Source organism: Pogona vitticeps, chromosome ZW-PAR (genome assembly GCF_051106095.1).
Source record: "Pogona vitticeps strain Pit_001003342236 chromosome ZW-PAR, PviZW2.1, whole genome shotgun sequence".
Classification (NCBI taxonomy): Eukaryota; Metazoa; Chordata; class Lepidosauria; order Squamata; family Agamidae; genus Pogona; species Pogona vitticeps.
Window position 1 is genome coordinate 6,028,022 of NC_135800.1, and position 20,831 is coordinate 6,048,852.

General features: G+C 50.6%; 1 protein-coding gene across 3 annotated transcripts; it reads right to left on the minus strand.

Moving 5' to 3' along the window:
- Positions 1-1,035: 1,035 nt before the first annotated feature.
- Positions 1,036-20,572, minus strand: ENTPD2 (ectonucleoside triphosphate diphosphohydrolase 2). Of its 3 annotated transcripts, none has more exons than XM_020793302.3 (9): positions 20,251-20,572; positions 11,315-11,432; positions 9,714-9,864; positions 9,034-9,193; positions 7,181-7,411; positions 6,628-6,897; positions 5,152-5,271; positions 4,495-4,629; positions 1,036-4,113 (listed from the first exon to the last, which is right to left on the minus strand). In XM_020793302.3, the coding sequence occupies exons 1-9, from the start codon at positions 20,371-20,373 to the stop codon at positions 3,910-3,912; spliced, it is 1,512 nt and encodes a 503-aa protein (XP_020648961.3). In that variant the 5' UTR covers positions 20,374-20,572; the 3' UTR covers positions 1,036-3,909. The 3 variants fall into 3 exon arrangements, with proteins under 3 accessions (XP_020648961.3, XP_072840661.2, XP_072840662.2); XM_072984560.2 differs by lacking the exon at positions 20,251-20,572 and adding an exon at positions 15,109-15,225; XM_072984561.2 differs by lacking the exon at positions 20,251-20,572 and adding an exon at positions 15,102-15,211.
- Positions 20,573-20,831: the final 259 nt, after the last annotated feature.

Below are 20,831 nucleotides of genomic sequence, written 5' to 3' on the forward strand. Positions count from 1 at the left end.
CGCCCACCTGGCCGCCCGGGCGCAGCAGGTGCGCTGGAGGCGGCGGCGGAGGAGGAGGAGGAGGCGGGCGACTGCGCCTGCGCGCCGCCTCTGCGCCTCTTTGTGCGCCCACTCCGCAGCTTATCCAGAATTTCTGTGCCAGCTTTGGAGGATTTGAATAATCATGATGATGATGATGATGATGATGATGATGATGATGATGATGATGATGATGATGATGATAATAATAATAATAATAATAATAATAATAATAATAATAATAATAATAATAATAATAATAATAATAAAGCAAAAACGGATCCTTTTGAAGCTGGCCAGTGGCTACATTTTTATTCTTCTTATTCCGTTTGATTAGGTGAGCTAAAAAAAAAGAAATCAATGTATAGGTAGGTGGGTGTGCACCAAGCTTTGGTCATTTTCCGATATAGCAATGCACAAATTGCGCGCCCTAAAGAGGGGGGGGAGCTCTTGCGCAGGAATAGGGAGAGATCCCCTTCCAAATAGAACCCCCAGTATCCGATCTTGTGGTCGTTCCGCCATCCTCTCTTTTCCCCTGCGAAAGGGCGCCATCCTGAGGCCGAATTAAACTACTTCCAGTCTAGCAGAAACAAGAAAAGTGACTTTGCTATAGTTACCCCAGTTATGATTTTTTTTGGGGGGGGGGAAGCTGCTTGTCCCTGTTTCACAGCCATAGGCTCAGCACTAGCCCGCTGCTCCAGGCTCGCAAAACGACGAAATGTCCATGGGGGGTCTCTTAGTCTTTTTTCACGCGCAGGAAATGTGGGACACCCCTTTGGGGAGATGGCAAAATAACTTTTTGGGTGATGGAGAGCCCCCCCGACTCATCTCCTCATCACCCTTACGCCATCAGCACCACAAGGATCCGTTTTCATTCCCCTTTCTAATGTGAACGTCTTTGAATCTGAGATGATTAAATTCACTTTACGAACTTCTCCTTTATTTCATCCCTGGGCAAACCACAACGCCCAGCCGTCCCCCTTTGCAAAAACCACACACACACACACAAACCAAACGTTGGTATATCCACATGGCATATTTTATTTTTTAAAGCCAAGCATCATAATCTCTCCCCCCAAAAAGTCCAATAGTAGGAGGGGGAGGAAGCCCATTGTACAGGCGCACACAGTTTGAAGAATATAAACAGAGCATCAAAGAGATGTGGCAGCGGGTGTGTAGAAATTAAAGAAAATGCAAGGAAAATCAGATCAAAAACACAGATATCTATGAGAAAATATATACATTTCAATTCCACTTGGCACATTTACAGGCCTTCCCCCCCCCCCACACCTCCCACCCATTTCTCCCAATTCCAAAGTTTGGCCAAGAAAAATTCCAGGAGAATTCGTTATTATTCCACCCCCCTTTTTTTCCATGGGTTTCCCCCAAAATCTCCTGAAATTACATTTTCAGAGCTCCTTCCCAAGGAAAAGGTTGATACCCCGGAGTTCAGGGAGAGCAGGAATGGGGCTACCCACAATGAAAGCCTGTGTGGTCTACTCAGAAGTAAATTCCCCAGGATGTCCCTTCAAATGTACTACTAGGTATGTGCGTTGAGGTGAAGGTAAGCTAAGCTCAAGGCCTGGATCCATTTTCAGACACCTTTCGGAGTGGACCCCAAAATGCCAGCGTGCTTCAGCTCCTTCTGCCAGAAGGGGACCCCCATCTTTTTTTTTTAGCTGGATTAGGATGGGTTATAATTTGTCCCCATTCACTTCTGGATCCGTGTTGAATTGTGAGAGCTACCTCTGAGCATGATCCATCTTAATAAAGAACCGAGAACAGTCCAAAAAGCTAACTTTTCTGAGCAATTTTTTATTACTATTCAATAAAATTCTGGGGAAAGGGGGGTGATGTCCTTTGTCTCCTGGGGGAAATGATGGGGCTGAGATCCCTTCTACAATAAGAGATATTGGTGTCCACTCAAAAGACCAGACACCAAAACACAACAGGAGGAATAGCGTAAAGTTGTGCCCCACTTAACGATTACCCTGCATTACGACGAATCCGGTTCACGACGATGTTTTTGCGATCGCAATTGCGCTCGCAAAACAATGTTTTAAATGGGTCTTTTTTCGCTTTGCGAAGATCGGTTCCCTGCTTCGGGAACCGATTCTTCACATTACGATGATCAAAACAGCTGATCGTCGGGTTTTCAAAATGGCCGGTGCTCAAAATGGCTCCCAACTGTGCTTAGGGACGGATTCCTCGCTATACAGGCACCGAAAATGGCTGCCATATGGAGGATCTTCACTGGACGGTGAGTTTTTAGCCCATTGGAACGCATTAACTGGGTTTTAATGAGTTTCAATGGGTTTTTAATTTTCGCTTTACGACGTTTTCACTCTACAGCGATTTCACTGGAATGAATTAACGTTGTTAAGTGAGGCACCACTGTATATGCAGTCCAATGCAAAGGGCAGTGTTCGAAGGTCTACATTGGAGAAACCAAACAGCCGCTCAACTGGAGAATGGCCCAGCACAGGAGGGGCAATGGATCAGGACCACAATCGGCAGCGTTCCTTCATTTGGATGACCAAGATGGACTCATTTTGGACCGAGAAGGTTGTTGGTTTGAGAGAGGGGTCAGGGAGGCCATCCATGCGCATATAGGAAATCCCTCACTCAACAGGGGTGGAGGCCTTAGATCCAAGCTGTCTCCTATGGATCAAGCTCCCCTTTCATCCCTCCCCAGAAAGATCAGGACCACATACAGCAGAAAGGCCACCGTTAACGACCCTTAATGACCCATGACAATGAGTGGAGAAGGACTGCAGAAGTGAGATTATCCCTCACCACCCAGTCCTTTGTCCTTCTAAGGAGCCTATTCAGACCAGGGAGAAGTGAAACTAAAGTGGAGGAGATAATCAGGGACCTCCTGCCAACTCTCCTCAGACCGAAGAAGCTACTCAGAGGAGTAGCAAAACATTTCAACTTAATAAGGGAGAAGTCCAGTTGCCATGACTCAACGTCCAAAGAAGAGATTAAATGTTGGACCCACGAGGTCAAAGTAAATTGGTTTTCGGGCGAGGATGGGAAATACAGATAAGATAGAGAGCGATCTGGGAGGCTTCAAGGGGAAAACAATGTCCTGGATCCCACCCAAAATCCCAGTTAAACACCTAAGAGGGTTTCCGTAAATGATGACTCACGATTCAGCGACTGAGTCAAATTAGATCAACACCAAATTGAATGCCAATTCAATGTATTCCTTCCCTCCCACTCTGTGCCTGAATATCCAATATAATTTGGAAACACATACACCACCCTGGCCCAATCAGCCTGATCTTTTTTACCTGAAGCAACCAGTCTTCAATTATTATTATTTTTTTAAAGGCACCTCTGTTTACTTGTGAAGGTGGCCATTGGCCAAGACGCTGTCAACCCTGTAAGTAGCTGCGCCCGCCTCTTGACACTCAAAGCAAAGCCCCCACCATGAACAATCCCAGTATCTCTATCTGTTTTGGCAACAGATGCACAAAAACAGAATTGTTGTGGACATCCACGATTTTTTTCCGCACAACGAGACAAAACTTTTCTGCCGAACGAGATATTTGCTGATCACTTTGAGAAGGCGAGAGACAGAAGACAAAGTCCAGAGAGGACCACAAATTTCGAGGATCCACGGCTTCTTCCCAATGCTTTACAGAGCGTTGTGTGGTGTCTGTTCTTTGAGCGATTCCCCCTCTTATTTCAAGGTATTGCCCCACGGGGCAATGAGGTGTGAGCTCCGCAGAGGAGCCAAGCCGAGGACCCACAAGGAGAAGTCGAGCTGCGAAGTGGCACCACTGAGGATGATGGGATACAACAGGGGAGTGGAGGGACTTTGCCCCTCTCTCCCTCCCCCCCATTCTCAGGCAAACGCAGCCAGCCTCCATTCTCGTACTGCCGTTACATCACTCCTCGTCCCTTCGAAGGCCTCAGCAGGCACACGAGAGTCACCAGAGAAACCAGGAAGATGCTGACAAAGAGGAGAACGAGGCCGATCCAGGGGCCGTACTCCGTGCCCTTCCGGAAACCGGTCGCTTCGGCCGGAATCATGTTGGTGAGGTTGAGCATATATCCGAGGGCCCAGCCGATAGATGTGTCCCCTGCCTGTAGAGACAAGATGGTGAGAGAGGCTCATAAGAAGGCAAAACAGGGAGCTTCCTCCATTCTCCGCCACTCACTTCCACCCAGGATCCAAACCCAACCCACTGGGGTTCATCGTTAAGCGGAATCGTCGTCAAGTGGGGTAATCGTCCAGCGGGGCACCACTGTATAGTGATAGAGTTTTTTCACCCACTCCAAACAATGGGGATACTTTTCAGCTTCAGGCAGGGAGCGCAAGAGATGAAAAATACCCAACAGAACTCAAGACACCAGAGAACTTTTCTAAAGTTGAAATCTAGCCCTGGGATGGACAGAGCGCCCCCCCCCTCCCGACACACAGCTGCCTCCCCCATTTCAGCCCCAGATCAAACCCGTTTTTTTTACCTTCTTCTGGAAGGCAATGTTGGGGAAGGTGGTGGCATTAAATTGATAGCCCTGCTGAAGGAGGAGGTAGATGAAGGTGGCCGTTGGGCAGTAATCGGACAGCCGCTTCTCCAGATTCGGTGCTTTCTGGTACAGCTGGATTTATAGAAGGGAACGGAGAGAGAGAAGGGAAAATGGAGAGAACGCAAGAAAGCACTTATTTCCTGCTTGGATTCAAAGCACCCTGTATTTACTCCAAGCCACAATTCAGCTGATTGAGTTAGTCTCCTGTTTCCATTCCCTTGGGCCATATAATAAGGTTTGGGTCAAAAAGCAAGGAAAAGGGGGCTGACCTGTCTGAAAAATGCTCTTTTCTCATGGCACATCTTCCTAAATATTTGAGGGTAGAGATGCCCCACCTGCAGCCCACTAGAGTGCGTTCTGCATCCTGATCTGAAACAGTCTCGTGCTTATGTTCACCCCTTGAGTTGCAGAATCGCTGCACCCCACAAAAGCTGCTGGCGGACTACAATTCCCAGAACCCCCAGGAAGGCTGGCGATGGGGAGATTCTCTTGGAAAAAAAATAATGCAATCTCTGGAACCAATACAGTATCAATAATAATTGCCGTTCCAACGTAGTCACGCAGATCTCTGCGTGGAGGGAAGGAACAACCCACCTCGGTCCATGTTGCGTTGCACAGCTCCTCCACCGCTGCCTCGAGGTCCCTCAGGGTGGCCACGTGTCTCTTCATCACCGACTGGATGAAATCCACGGTGTAGAAAAAAGCCGAGAAGGCCTGAGAAAGGAGGAAGAGGAGGTGAGGTGGGCAGGGGATGCCAATGAACTGACCTTTTCCCCCATTGCACTACAGCCAGCCCCCTCAATCTGGTGCCAGTCTCACGGATTACAACTCCCATCAGCTCTTTCCACTGGGGAAGAGGGAAGTTGCAATCTGCTTCCTCCTCAGGCCAAACCGCTGCAGAAACCTTGATTCACATCCACCATGCATGCATGTCTCTCTGCTTATGGAGGCATTCTCTCCCTCCATCATGTAAAAAAAATCTTTAACCGAAGTAAATAAAAACCACATTTATTGGTGTATAAGACTATACTTTTGTCTAAAATCTTTAGAATAAAAATTGAGGGTTGTCTTATACACAGAAGTAAGCGGAGGAGAGAACAAAAACAAGTGGAGGGGAAAGCAGGGATCAAAGCGATCCTGCAGTGCTTTGATCCCTTTCCCCCTACACTTGCTAAGCCCCACTTAGATGTCTTAATTTTGGGTTAGAAAAGTGGGGGGTGTTTTATACAGGGGAGCATCTTATACATGGAAAAAGATGATAATTTTGGGAACAGGTCTAGAGAGGAGGTAATGGGGGGAGGGTTCTCTTTGCCCATTATTCAAGGGCCAACGAAGTAGACGGCCAGATCAATGACTGTTTTTGCTAAGTGAAACAAAATGTAAGGCTTGGAAATAATTTGTTAGAAAATGAATGCGTCACCCTATCCTGCGTTAGAAACATCAACAATTTTGGCACACATTATTTTAATTACCAAATGTTAGCAGTCTTTTCAATAAGAATTAATGGGCCTTGTGACTTAGTTGTTACTAAACATTTTAGCGACAGCACTATTTTCCGAGCTCTGCAAACACAACAAAAGCTTAATTAATTAACGATGGAGGCATGTGCTTCCCCCAGATGGATTCAACACTACAGGAGCATCTCCATCATGGGGCGGTAGGTCTCCTAGCTTTGCCATCCGAGGGCAGGAAAGCATGTTGAACTCCATCATCCCATTTTGATTAATTTTTCCAAAATCTAAATGTTTGGAGTCATTATTGTGTCACTTCCAGCCTCTGCTGTGTGCTGGGGGCCAAAACATGGCTACAGATCCCCTCAAGTTGCCGACCCCTGCTATCCAAAACAGAAACATCTTCTCTTAAGCTCCTGATGTGCCACATCTGGCTCAGAAGAATTACCTTGGCTTGCATTCTGCACATGCCCAGAGACCCGCGTTTCCACTCAGATTTCACATATTCCAGAATCTGAAAATAAGTCTCTCATGCCCAGACTCAAAGATCGGCAACACACACACAAACACACCCTTTGCGATCCGGTCACCAAATTCTGAGTGCCTCCATTTTACTCACGATAAAGTGTCCCGCGATATTTGGCTGGAAGACTCTGTCAAAGGAGCAGCGGGTGTACGGACAGTCCGTGAACTGGAAGAGGCTGGCGACGTGCCGACGGCATTGGGACGGGTCGCCGGAGCCGCTCATGTTCACCATGGCGGTGGAGAAATAGTTGGTGGGCTTCTCGGAAGCCGTGCAGGGGGAGTTGTAGATACTTTCCATGGTGAAGTTCTGCCGGTAGCCTTTCGGCCAACAGGGATTGTCCACCTTCAGGGTGTAGCCTTCTGCCTATGGGGGGGTGTTGAGGGGGGGGAAGGATGTTTACTGGACCACGTAAAACCCAGCCTGTTTCGCTTGAACTCAGCTCAACCCTTCTCTTCCTTGCAAAGTTGATTGGGGAGCAATGCAACGGGGTGCCCGTCCACCATACTTGGGCCCCAACGTTGAGGTTGGAGGACCCTCCCCCAGGGATAAAGCCCTCTCTGGTTGCACCTCCACTGAAATGTGTGGGCCCTTTGGCCAAACCCGCCCGGAAGGCCTCCTCCACGCCCAGCTTGGCCCCTTTCCTCACCTTCAGCACCTTGGAGAGCAGCCTCTTGAGGATCTGGTCCCGGCCGTAGCAGAGGAAGCTGTGGGTGTAGACTTTGTAGGTCTGGCCGTACAGCCTCAAGGTCACCTCGTTGGCCGGGCGGCTCTCGATCTCCTCCCGGGTCTCGAAGGTGATCTGGGTGGAGGCTCCCCCGAGATCCATAGCCCCCAGGGTGTTCCTCTTGGGCCGGATCCACTGCCCGATCCACCCGTACTGGACGAGGAGAACGGGATGTGGAAAACAGAGAGGGAAGGGTCAGCGGTGGCCCCCGGGAGCCAGGCATGTCAGACCTGGCGGCCCTGGAGATGTGGCATTACAACTCCCATCATCCCTCAGCATCAGCTATGCCAAACTCCCATCATCCTTCAGCATCAGCTATGCCAGTGAGACCTGGACACCAGCAGCTACCAACGGTGACTCAAACTACAGTTCAGGGTCAATTGCACCCCTGTGGATTTGTTTTTTCCCTTTTTCACAGCACCTAAATCAACATCATCATCTTCTTAGCACTGCAATGCTGGAAGGGACTCTTATGGATCACTGGGTCCAGCCCCTGTCAAGGAGGCCCAGAGGGGGATTCAAACTCCCAACCTCTGGCTCCACAGTCAGAGACCTCAACCACTGAGCTATCCAGCCGTTCAGAGGCCCTGCTCTTTGTGCATGCCCAGGGACACACAACCCGCACCTTGTAGAGGAGTGGCAATCAGCCACCGCCCTTTCCACAATTTCTCTTACGCTGCCTTGCCAAGAGGATGATGGCTGTTATTGACGGCCTTTTGTCTGGACAACATCCCTCCCCGTCTCCAGCTCTTCCTATCTGAGCCAAGAAGCATTTTGGGAGCCGTGGTCAAAAGAGAACTCAAAAAGGAACTTTTCCAAGCTGTTTTCCGAGGCATCGTGCCAACCCATTAACATTGGAGAGGAGCTGCATCTTGAGATGCTGGAATGAATCCCACAATACAGCAGCCCAAATCATTCTCTCTCTCTGTCTCTCTCTTTCTCTCTCATGCCTTTGGGTACCAAGAACCTGGCCATTCAGAAAAGCTGGCACTCAAAAGCTAGAGCGATCAAAGGTAAGGGAGTAACATCTTTTCCTCCCCCCCCCGAGCCCCAGGATTAACCACAGCCTCCCCTTCCTGGAAAGCCCTTTGTACAGTATTTTTAAAAGGCTTTCTGGCCATTTGGGTTTTTTTAAAGGTTGCCTTACTGACCCGGGAACAACACAGGAGGAGCTGTAGCTTCAGGGCGGGCAGGAGTGGGGCACAGCGGAAGATTCCACCAGAATCGCAGGGCTACGGACAGTGGAACCTCGCTAGACAGTTACCCCGCATGACAGTTTTTTCGCTAGACATTGACTTTTTGCGATCGCTATAGCAATTCGCAAAACAGTGACTCCTATGGGGGAATTTTGCTCGACAATGTTTGGTCCCTGCTTCGCAAACCGATTTTCGCTAGACGACGATTTGCTTTTCGCTAGACCATGATTTCGCTAGACAGCGATTTCAGTAGAATGGATTGTCATTGTCTAGCGAGGCAGCACTGTAATGTTAAGCGAGGTGTAAAAGCAGGTAGTAGGGTCTGGTGGGTAAAGAAGGGGTGGGAAACCTCAGGCCCTGGAGCAAGATCCGGCCTTCTGGGAGTTGCCTATAACCTCTTCCCTGGGACATCGTCTTATGGAAGTGTGCCAACTCTTGGACAGATTTTACCCAGTGCTAAAAGATTCATATTCCCCTAAGTAGCCATTAAAATAGAATGTTCTTAGGGTTTATCGGGTATAACGTACTAAAGACTGGGGTCACTGCCTCTGGCAGATGGCGGCCCATTGAGTCTCCTACCTTAATAAAGTTCTCCAGAAGGTAGTTGGCAGTGACCCAGCCGAAGACACCCTCGTCCTCTCCGCTCAGGATCCGTGCACCCCGGAAGTCGAAAGGGTACTGCTTCAGCGTCGAGGTCACGGCTCTGAAGACGTCGTCCGAAACCTGGGGGCTGGTGTGACTGCGCAAGAAATAAGAAACAGCATTTTAACCAAGTTAGCTGTTGCCACCAAAATTGGGTTAACTCGGGTAGAACTTCCACTTTCAAGAGCAGTCTGTCTCTGAATGCCAGGCAGTAGAAACAAAGTGCTTGGAAATGTCAGGGTTTGGACTACAAATCTCAGAATCCCTCCCATCCCAAAATAGTCCAAAGGCCAGGTTTCTGACCAGTGAGGGCTCTGCCTCTCATATCCTGCTTGCGGGAAATGGTTTACTGGTTTGGAATGGGTTTCATGGCTCCGATTTGAACCCAGGTCTCTCCAAGACCTAGTCCAGCATCCTACCACAGTAGCACACATTCAAGTGGCTTTGGGGCAGAATGCAGTGTTTGTACGACATGGGACCCGAACCTCCCTCTTACAAAAAAGTGGGTTCCGTCAACGAGAAGGGACAGCTACGACACCGGGTCAAAGGACAAGCCAATAATTCCAACAATTTTGGAAAACGAAGCGAGGCAGGGCCAGGCCAGTACGAAACCTCACTTGAGCAGCCGCATGCCAGCCGTGGCTCCGAGGTAGAGAGGGGTGGCCGCGTGCCTTTCCTTCGGGACGTCTCTCAGCGCCTGGTCCAGACATGTCTTCAAACTCTCGCCGGCAGCCGGGGGGTTATCGGAGTAGCTTGAGATGCCTCCCCCTGCAGACCCAAAAGGAAAGACATCACCATCACCGCACGGATTCCAACGCCCATCACCCCCAGCCAGCCGCGTAGGGAATAATCGGAAGAGGTGCAGATAACGACCCTTAGTTTTATTCTGGTTTTCCGGGGGTGGGGCTGCCCCACGTCCTGATTCCTTGCTGGATAAGCCAACTGCTGCAGCTGAGGCAGAAGGAAACCGCCAAGAGAAAGCTCATTTAAACATGCCCCGGGGGAGGCACAGACCAGATCCCGAGGCCTTTTGCCAGTTTGGGGTGGGCACCCAACTGCCCATGACGGCAAACCGTCCGTCTCCTTTCAACCTATTCTTTGCAGGTTTTCAAAACAGCAACACCTGGCGCATTTGTGCAGCGATGCCCAACTCATGCCAGCTCGGTAGGGGAGGGCGCGCCAGCCTCTCTTTTAAGCTGGCACAGCGGGTTCAAAACCGGGTGAGAGAAAGGCCTTTTCTTTTGCATGACACACGGTAGTGGAGAAAAATAAAACGTGGGATTGGCAAACCTCCTTTGTTCAGAGGGCACGGCCATGGCCCAAAATCTGGATCAAAGAGGCGGGGTGACAATAGGATGTGAACCAGCCGCTCTCCACTTGGCCCAAGGAAAGAGTGCAGATGTTTTTGTGGTTAGGAAAAGTTCAGCTGCACGGAGGAGGTGGCCTGTCGCACCTCTTTGTGAGTCCCTGTTCTCTTCTCGCCAAACAGCTTCGGCCATTTGCAGATTGCTCTCCTCTCCAGATGCTTTTGAGTCAGGTCCAAACTTGAGGAATGGACCAGCTTAAAAGATTACTAACGAGTGGCCCTCGTGTCATGAGTCGCTGTTCTCTCATACGGATTTGGGGGATGGGGAAGGAAAGCCACATTTGTTTTCTTTAAAGGGACTGGTAGAACCTGATAGTTAGGCCTACCTGGCTGTTTTTAAGGTGGAAACCAAGGCTCTAAAAGATGGCTCCACTCTCTATCCCCATTAGACCCATCACAAATTCCTCCATCGAAAGCAGCAAGCAAGAGGACCTCGTTATGCAACGGCCGTGTCCTAAATGGAGACCCTATAATAAAGTTGACTTCCTTTGCCCCTCTGCAGATGGTCAGTCCTTTTGCTCTTTAAGCAACCTTGGCCCTGATTCGCACTCGCTCCTTCGTGGACTAGGGGACCTCAGGTAAACCCAAGCGCCTCGTCAGCTCAGCTCTAAGGTCCTCCACGTTCAGGCGGCGCTTGGCCACACCGGAGAGCTGAGCTGGACAAACCAGCCAAGTTTGCAAGCAACAGAGGGCTCGGGTTGATCCTCTGCCCGCCTGCAGGGTTGTTGTGGCAGGCCGCCATGGGCTCTTCTCCCCCTGGAACCTATGTTCTGCTAATGGTAAGACAGAACTGATGTGCTTGAGGGTGTGTGTGAGAGGGAACGAATGCCAGAAGGACAATCCGGCCCTTACCTTTGACGTCGCACATGCTATGCTGGCTGACGATCCCGGTGTCGTTTTCCTTGTCGGCCGGCCATTTGTACACAAACATGGCCGTGTGGGAAGAGCCCGCATCCAGAACAATTCCATACTGCGCTTGGGGAAGACAGAAATCAGGGTGGGGAGGAAAGAAGAAGGGGAAGAGGTGGGGTGGGGGAAGGAGAGTTAGTTTAGAAAAGTCACTGAGATCGGGCAATTGCGCCGAGAGAGATCCCGGCGACCGCGGTCTTTCCCCCCCAACTTTTTCTTTAAAACTACAATTCCCATCATCCGGCCAATGTGTCTGGGGATGGTGGGAGTTGTAGTCCCCAGATTAGGGACTGTTTCGGGTCTAAACAGGGAGCCTTCTGGACCATTCAAGAACCGAACTTTAAACTGACGAGAGTAACTGTGAGTAAAGAGATGTCGTCCATCGCCGACAAAACCACCTCGCAGGGTCGCTGCGAAGGTGCGGCAGGAGCTGAGGGGGGGTTGGTGGTAAAGCCTAGCTCTCCTGCTTTCCTGTCAGGCAGCCTCCCTTGATAAATCTATCGCTCGTTAAGGCCCCTGGAATGACAGACGGTTCCAGCCCACCAGACGGAATTGGTTTGTTAAAATGTACATACAAGTCAGTTTTTAATTGCTCCTCGTTGCATCCGACACGCCAGTTCCTACGTTCCCATAAAAACTTTTTAAATGGCAATAAGTGTAGGCAGCGCTCGGCGTCTCGGAAGCTTCTGACATTTTCCCAGCGAACGGGCGCGTGGGCCCAGTCTGCGCCCACTCGGAGAAGCGGAGCAGAAAAGCCCGGCTTGTAGGTGGCGGAATTTTGGGGCAGGAAGGAAGGCTGAACCCCCTTTTTCCTGGGCCAGGGCCCGAAAAAGGCTCTCCATGTCCGGAGGGCTTCCACACCTGGGCTGAAGGCACCCTCCCCTATCTGAGATCAGATCCAGCGCTCAAGGGAGCCAAACCTGCACCTCTCTCTCCTTTCTAATTTTATTTTTTAAAAAAACAGGATGTTGCAAGCCCTGGATTCTTCTATGGGGTTATCAAGGTCGTTTGTCTAAGTTCAAGGAACTTTGTGCATTGCAGGATACGTGGCAGACAGGGTCACCTGGGTGGGGGAGGCAGAGGGCCCCCGGGCAAAGCACAGCCCTGGGAAAGGCGAACGGGATTCCCAAACACCCTGATCCCCTGTTTGACCATCTATGGCTTCACCAGCCACACGCTATAAATAGATCTTTCCTGCCTGCCTGCCTGGTTGGAAGAAAGGGGTGGGCATTGGCTATAACCCCCACCCACTCCAGCCTCAAGCAATTCCATGACAGATCCCTGTCCCCAGAAAGTTTTGTTTCCCACGTGAGCCTGTTTTGACTCTATTTTCCTTGCCAAGGAAGAGATGCAAGGCTTGATACTGGGTTTTTAAAAAATAAAATGTGCTCCTGTTGAGAAAGGCAAAGGCAGAGATGGTTTGCAAAGTGAGGCCAGGGCTTCGTGACCTTCTAGGTACCACCTCACCTCATCAAGGAGGGAGCTCCCATCGCTTGTCCCAGCTCCTGCCAACCTAGCCGTTCAAAAGCATGTAAATGTGAGTAGATAAATAGGTACCACCACGATGGGAAGGTAATGGCGTTCCATGTCTAGTCGCGCCGGCCACATGACCACGGAAACAGTCTACGGACAAATGCTGGCTCTATGGCTTGGAAACGGGGATGAGCACCGCGCCCTGGAGTCAGACACGACTGGACTAAATGTCAAGGGGAACCTTTACCTTTACCTTTAATGATGATGATGCAGAAAAGAGCAATGATTTCAAGAATACCAATAACAAAATAAAGAACATCCGCAACAACCGTCAAGTTTTTTTTTAAAAGTTTAGAACAAAAATAGGCTAATGGATCAGTTTAACCAAACGAAACAGAAGGATTATTTTGAAAGTTAAGTTTTTTCTTTTTCGTTTTTGGAACTAAAAAATGGCTTTTCTGTCAAAAAGCCTTCTTCTAGAGGGCTCCTGCATCAGGTCACATCCACCTCTCACTTGAGAAGACCCGCCACCTGCCAAAGCTACAGGTGTTCCACTTGTTGGCCAGCATTCTGGGAAGGAGCAGAAGGAATGTTTGCAAACATTCCATAGCCTTCGAGGAGGGCCCCTGCATTAGTGGCACGTGGACAGTGGCAACAAGTTCCCGCCAGAGGCGAGATGTGCTATCTTGTAAAATCCTGCTGGTCACCGCCTCCTGCACAAGAGTGAGCAACTACAAGGATTTTCTCCACGCCTGTGACATATTTTCTGGGGTCTCAAGAATTGTTTAAGCACCTGCCACAGAACCATTTTTTGCAAAAGCCGAGCAAAAGGTCCTGCACATGGCACCAAGCGACGCCCTTGGCGCCTTGTTCCACGGAGATTTGGCCTTTAGAAGAAGCGTGTGGTCATCTCTCTTTTTTAAAAAGTTGATCCTCCAGTCTTCCTCTGTGTACGTGTGCATGCTTAGCTTCCCAAAGACAGTTTTGCACAAAACCAGCAGAGGAGAAAAGCGCTTGTCTTCCTCTTGCAATGGAGGGGAGAAATCGCACGGGATGGAACAATTGCTCTTCCATGTCTCAGAGATGCCCGATGGAAAAGAGGGAATGAATTCAGCCAAGTAAGCGTCACACGTCCAAACCTCTTAGCCCCTTCCAGGGCAGTTCATACCAAGGTGAGGATGATGAACAGCCGTCGACGTGGGCTGTGTGTACGTCTGGCTGCCTGCGCCTGTTCTATCAAACTGATGAGAGAAGCTGCACAGTCACTTTACAAGCTCAAATCGGTTCTAAAATCATCCTGTTTGGATCAGCTCGCCCGCCTCCCTCCACGCATCTGTCACAACCCTGTTCCTGCTGTCGCCTTCCCATCTTTTCTCCTTCTGTTTTCCAAGACTGGTTCCCATGGGAATAGTTAGCAACCGATGCACAGCCAACCAACACTCGCACATTTTTTCCATAAACAGAATTGGGGGCTAAAGAGCCAGGAAATCAAGCCTGAGTGCTCACTGGAAGGACAGATCCTGCAGCTGAGGCTCCAAGACTTTGGCCATCTCATGAGAAGGGAAGACTCCCTGGAAAAGACCCTAATGTTGGGAAAGTGTGAAGGCAAGAGGAGAAGGGGACGACAGAGGACGAGATGGTTGGACAGGGTCACCGAAGCGACCAACATGACTTTGACCCAACTCCGGGAGGCAGTGGAAGACAGGAGGGCCTGGCATGCTCTGGTCCATGGGGTCACGAAAAGTCGGACACACGACTTAATGACTAAACAACAACAACGAGCCAGAAAGAGCCCCCTTCACACTGTCTGCATCGGTGACCAACACATGTGCGCACCTACAAACACACAAATATCCCCCCTCCACCTACTTCATTCCTCCCAGTAAATGCTATGAAAAAGCAGAAGTCGTTTTTTTTTTTTCAAAATAGAAAAAGAAAGAAATCCAAGCAAGGGGCCATCTCTGCAGGGGGAAAGCTGAAGACATGCCCACGAACTCCCAAACTCCAGAATCAGACAAAATTCCGACTTGTTTTGCAGGAGGCCAAGGGGTGTCTCGAACTCGGATCTTTTGAGTCTCCGTCTCCCCAACGCCCACCATTGCACCACACTGCCTAGATCAGCCTCAGATCTCCTGTCGAAAGGATCCTGGGATGGGGAAGGGTGGAGGGTGGGGGGAGGAAGGCATCTGCAAACCATTAATTGTTCTGGAAAAACAACCGAACACCCCCGCCCACGCGCGCGCACACACACACGAACCCCCAACCTGCATCTTCTGGCCCTCTGCCTCTGAAAGCATATTTCTGCTCAGCTGAGAAAGAAGACAGAAGCAAAGGACGGCGAAGCCAGCATCTGCCAGCTTTGCTCTCTCGCTTGTTTCCCTTTCAGAGAATGTCCTTATTTAGCGTATTTTGTTAAGGAACTCAGCTCTAAACCTCCACCGTGACTCATTGAGATGCATGGGGAGGCCAAGCCCCTGCAGAGAGAGAGAGAGAGAGAGAGAGAGAGAGAGAGAGAGCCAGCCAGTGCCCCAGGGCAGACCAGGAAGTCCGGGGGGGGGGAGGTTTGGAGTGGGTGCTCAGGAAATCATGATTTCCCCCTTTTTTTGCTTGCATTTTTCAATAGCAAGGAGAAAAGTCATTTTGATTGTTCTGCCTCTGCAATCAAAATGACCTGGCTAGAATGGGGAAAGGAGGCAGCAAAGAGGAGCCTCCCCCCCCCCAGTTTGCTGACCTGCCTCAGGCAACAGATTGATTGGGGACAGCCTTGGGGAGAGAACACCCATCTCAGCGTTTATCAGTCCAGGATCTGTTCCTAAGGAAAGGAGGGAGGGGCACTCAAGCTCTTTCTGGGAATTTACTCCGACTTGAACCATTCCTGAACCGAGCAGGCGCCAGGATTCTCTCGCTGCTCCAGCATCCACAGGGCTCGACCCGTTGCCAAGGAGGCCCCCCACGAAACCAGCCCTGCGCACAAGGGCACCCTCTGTTTCCTGCTTCCTAGCAACGGGAGAACAAGGGAAGCGATAAATAGATATCTCGGCTAGATTGTTCTGAATCCTCCACCACTTCCCAAATTCAATTTTCACTCCTCTCTGTGTCAACTGCTGAGGCATCCAGCTGCACCAGGTGGAATGTTGCTGAGGATTCCGTCGCTGCGACCTGCTGGAAGCCAGCAGATGCACAGGACAAAAGCCGGGTTTCACACGCTGGACAAAAGGAGTACATAGATTTGGCACGGCCAGAACACACTGCGCGCAGAGACACAGGGAATAAACTCCTCAGTGGGTGGAGCTTCTGGAAGTGTCATGGCCAAGAGAGAATTCGAACTCGGGTCTCCAGAGTCCTGGGTTTGTCCTTCAAACTAATTGTGGGCCCTGTTTTGAAGGAGGCAGCTCTCTCGCTCTCTCTCTCTCTCTCTCTTTCTCTCTCTCTCTCTCTCCTCCCTCCCGGTTTCCGTTCTGCCAGGAGCCGAGCAGAGTTTGTGAACAATAGCAGGTTTCCCAGAATTATGCCGGCAGTCTCTGCCCTGATTTAACCCCAACTCTTATCCATCATGATGGCTGCTATTACTTCTACCTGGTAACTCCAGCCCTTTGTATGGCTCATTAAAAGAAAGTGCCAGAGGCTAGGTCCCTGCCCCAAGCAGCTTCCAGTCTAAAATTCAGTGCAGTGTTGAAGATGGAACAGGAGGCAAGGAAGAGAGGCAGCATTTGGGGCAGGAGTGGAGGGGGGCAGGCCAGTGTCAGGCAGAAACCTGGTAGATCAGGAAACGGACAGGATAGCCTGGGGCCAGCCATGTGCAGGGATGTGGTGGGATCAAATATGGTAAGAGAGTCCTTGAGCCTAATGATGAGGTCCAGAGTTCCCCCAAAGCCAGCAGGCTCTTTTGTGCAGATTTAATTTACCCTAATTTTTTTTAAAAAATTGCTTGCATATTATGGGCTATTAATACTCTCATCCGATTTTGGGCATTGAGCCAGAAAAACATAGTGACTGGGTGTTTTTTTTGTGGGGGGGGGAGCTGTGGTTTTTAAGACAGCAACTTTTCCCATCACTGAGTCTTTCTACCCCTCTTCTAGAGTAAATATGAAAAATGTGGGGTAAACGGTTTTTTTAAAACGAGAGGATTCCAGCGCCGGCGTTGTTTTCTTGTCTTGAAGCAGGCAGAGATGGGAGATGGACATGATGTTAGACCTGGATGCTTCCCAGGACAGCCGGGGAGCGTTCCAACCGAGAGTCAAGAAAAGAAGAACGGCTGACGTTTATGTAACTCCCCAGTGACAGGAATCGTAATTCAAGGAAAGGGAATAAGAGAAAGCAGAGGGCTCTTAAGATTCGGAAGAACATCCAGATGGGGAACAGGCAGTTGCAAGATGGCCCCAAAACAGACTCTATTGAAACCCCCAAGTCATTAGAAGGTTTTGCACGGCAGAGGTCGGCAACCTGCGGCCTTATGGGCGATTCTGGCCCTCCCGCAGGCTGAATTTGGCCCGCCTCGACAGCCATGTTTTTTAGTCAGCAGAAACAACCTAAAAATGACAAGACATTAAGAAAGCGCTGGCCATTTTGCTCTCTCTCTTTCCCCTCCTGGTCTCCAGCAGAGGGAAGGATGTTTTCTTAAATTCCAGGTTGTGTTATCTGTCGTGGACAGATGTTAAAAAGGAAAGAAGAAAATAACCACCAGTAAGGAAGGATCTTTCACAACGTCCGTCCGCAGACTCCTTCCGGGGCCGCCCTGCAGCCGGCGTTCTTAATGTTTAACCTGCATCCACCTAAACATTTATGGCAGGGAACGAGAAGTCGTGGGTTTGGAAGCAGATCCGACCACGGTGATGACTCAGAGGGCATTCCCTATTGGGCCAAACGATGCCTTGTCTCCCCAGGTACTGTTCCAGCCCCACACTTTTTGTGAACATGAAACAGATGGGAGCCATGGCGCTGTAGCGGTTTGAGAGCTGAACGAGGAGTCGGAAGACCTGGGTTCAAATCCCACCGCTTGGCCTAGAAAGCTGCGTGATTTGGGTCCGTGAGCTCCTCACCTGACATACCTTATGAAGGTGTTGTGAAAATAACACGGGGTGGGCTGGACTAAGCCCTACAGAACTGTTTCTGGACAAGTTAATCGTGTTTTCTCTTTGCCATTAAAGAAAGTTAATGTTTTGCTTCGTTAAGCGTCGGGTGAACTACGAATATTACCATGATCATCCACCCTCAAACCTTCCAAAATGGCAGGGGAGACTGAATCGAAACCTGAAAGGCACTCAAGAAAAGGAAGTGGAGAAACAGACCTTGCTTCTTTCGTCATTGTTTGTTTATTTGTTTCATGATGTCCCAAACAGTGGCAGTCAATGGGGGTTGACTAGATAACCTTTAAGGTGCCCTCCCAACTTTTTAAGAGTCTGCGTTCAGTGAGAAATGATGCACTAATGAAGCAAAGGGAGAAGAGTTTCACAAAAAAAAAACAGAACGAAACCCGTATTCTCGCATTCAAGAACAAGAATCTTCAGGATTCAGAAATAGTATAATTAGTATTTTTGGACAGCTTGTATTAGGACGTTTCAAAGTGATACAGAACGCATTTTTATGGGAAATGGGTCCATCCCAACAGCTGTGCTGAGGAGTCTCAGCGCCGGAAACAGGATCCAGGGACTGGGGTTGGATTTCAGATTAAGCCCCAAGGAAACAGAACGGTTGTGGGAGACCAGAAAAGGATCAGGAGAACAATCTCTCCCGTTCATCAGAAACTTAAGTATTTCACCACAATGAAGACAAGATTACCCGTAAATTAGATCAGGGGCGAGGGCTATCTCTGAAGCCCCATAGGCATGAATCAGAAGATAAGAGCATCACAATGGGGTGAAGATAAGAGCATCACAATGGGGCGCTCCCAATCACTTCTGGCCTTTTGGCTCCATCTGGGTTTGCTGGGGAGGATGGGAGTTTTAGTCCAAGCTGGGAAAGGCTGCCCCACAACAGAGGTTTGCAAGCAGGAGCATGGAAACCATGTCTTCCAGCCCAGCATGGGTCTGGAAGGGCCGTTTCTGTAACTCCTCTGCCCTTCATGCAAGGACGAAACTCCAGGGGAAAATTCAAGTGCCCTCTGGCACTTAAAATGCTTTGGTGGCTTGTTGTTTTTAAATTTAACTAATGCTTTCTAATTGGGTGTTTCTAAAAGAACCACTTTTGGAATGGTTTAAAGGCTGTTATTCCTTAAAGAGGCCCCAACACAACAGAGGCTCATAAAATCAGGTTGCCAGGGCAGAGAAGGAGAGGAAAGGAATGAGGGCTAGCCCCTTGACCCAGGAGTCAAAAGCCTTTCTATTCTCGGATTTGAGGAAATCACCCCTCTCTTCCTCTCCTAATGTCCTTGCTGGGGAGGAACTTATTTTTAAACTCTGCGGGGGATCCATATCCTCCTTTGTTTTTCCTTCATGTCATGCTTTGTGGCTCAGACCAAGTGGAGCCTCCCTACTGAAGGGCAGTCTACCTCCAATAAATTATCATCATGGGGGGGGGGAATGCTTTCTCTAGCTTTCTGGTCTTTGAGGGTAAAAAAAAAGCCCCAGGTGTATTTGGGCAGTTTTCTGCGGAGAAGCCCCAGACGGGCAGAGAATCCTGGAGGCAATCCAAATTGGACGTAAAAAGCCCTCTGTCCATGCCCAGATGCTGCTTTTTATACCTTCCTGGAAGCAAAGTATTTCAGGGCCAAACTGACAAATGAAGGGGAAGAGGATGAATTGTGATGTCCACTCAGACCCAGTTTTCTCTGCCCTACTGCCTCCAACCCTCCAGCCGCCCAGCCTGCAACCTAAGGCCCTCTGCACATGCTTAGGGGTGCCCCTAACGGTTCTTCATTCCCTCCTCCAGCTTCTTCCCGACGAGTCCACGGTGCCTGCCTCTCCCCCATTCCCTTCGAGCTGCAGAATGACGACAGTCCTGCGAGGTAGCTCATGCTGGCGGAGATTTTTTTTCCCCGAGGCTGAGAGGGACGCTGATCACCCTGGAGGTTTTGCTGCCTTAATGAGGACTAGCTTCTGGACTTCCCACTTTCCGGTCAACCCTAACCCTCCCGTTGCCTTTCCTGGGTGGATGGGGGGCCAAGACGAAGGAAGGAGCGTTTAAAAAAAGGGGGGGGAGTTTTCCCGTGCCTAATTCCGTCCTTCCCCCCTCTAACCAGCACGCCTCAAACTATTCCTTGGATCACAACTCCCAGAATCCCCGGCTAGTCAGGGGATTTTGGGACTTGTAGTCCAAAGCCGGAGATTCTGCGGGAAATCTTAGGGGACCCAAAGATTTTCCCCACGGACACGCCAAAGACCCACGCAGACCCCCCCCCGGTCCCGAGCCTTAGAGGGAGGGGGGTCTCAACCGGCGCGGGGCGCAGGACGGGTGGCGGGCCGGCTTACCTTGAAGGAGGGGGGGTCGCGGAGGTCTTTGGTGGGCAGGCAGAGGAGGAGGAGGCCGGCCACGGCGGCCAGGCAGAGCGCGCCCAGCACCGCGGCCACCTTCTTGGCGGAGCCGCTCCCCATCCTGGCCGCCCCCGCCGGGAGGATCGCCGCCGGGCTTTGCCGCACCGCAGCCGGGACAGATCCGAAGGGATTCCGCCTCCCTTCCTGGCCCCGAGGTGACTCGTCGCAAAGGGGCTGATCCGCCGCTGGTGCAGGTGAGCAACGCCTCCTCCTCCTCCTCCTCCTCCAGGCAAATCAGCTCCGGAGAGGAATCCTGCCGCCTTCCTCCTCGGAAACTGCGGGGGGAGGAGCCTGCAGGGCGCGCCGAGCCTCCCCGCGCGGGAGAAGTCTACCCCATCCAAGGCTGAAGGCGCAAGACCCCCGCCAAGGAGGGGAGGTGGCCGGGCAGGCGGGCGGGCAAGAGGCGGACCCAGCCAGGTGCGAGGGACGGACCCTGTAAAGGATGCCCCGGGTGGGCGCTGGCAAGACAAGGACCTTCTTCGGAAGCGGGTGGGCGTCGAGCGCCGCCAGGGAATGTC

Coding starts and splice junctions, on each gene's coding strand:
- ENTPD2 (XM_020793302.3), bottom strand. CDS start 20,373: ATGGGGAGCGGCTCCGCCAAGAAGGTGGCCGCGGTGCTGGGCGCGCTC. Junction 11,433..20,250: donor GCGACCCCCCCTCCTTCAAG/GTAAGCCGGCCC, acceptor CCCCAAGCGCAG/TATGGAATTGTTCTGGATGC. Junction 4,114..4,494: donor ACATTGCCTTCCAGAAGAAG/GTAAAAAAAACG, acceptor TTGTCTCTACAG/GCAGGGGACACATCTATCGG.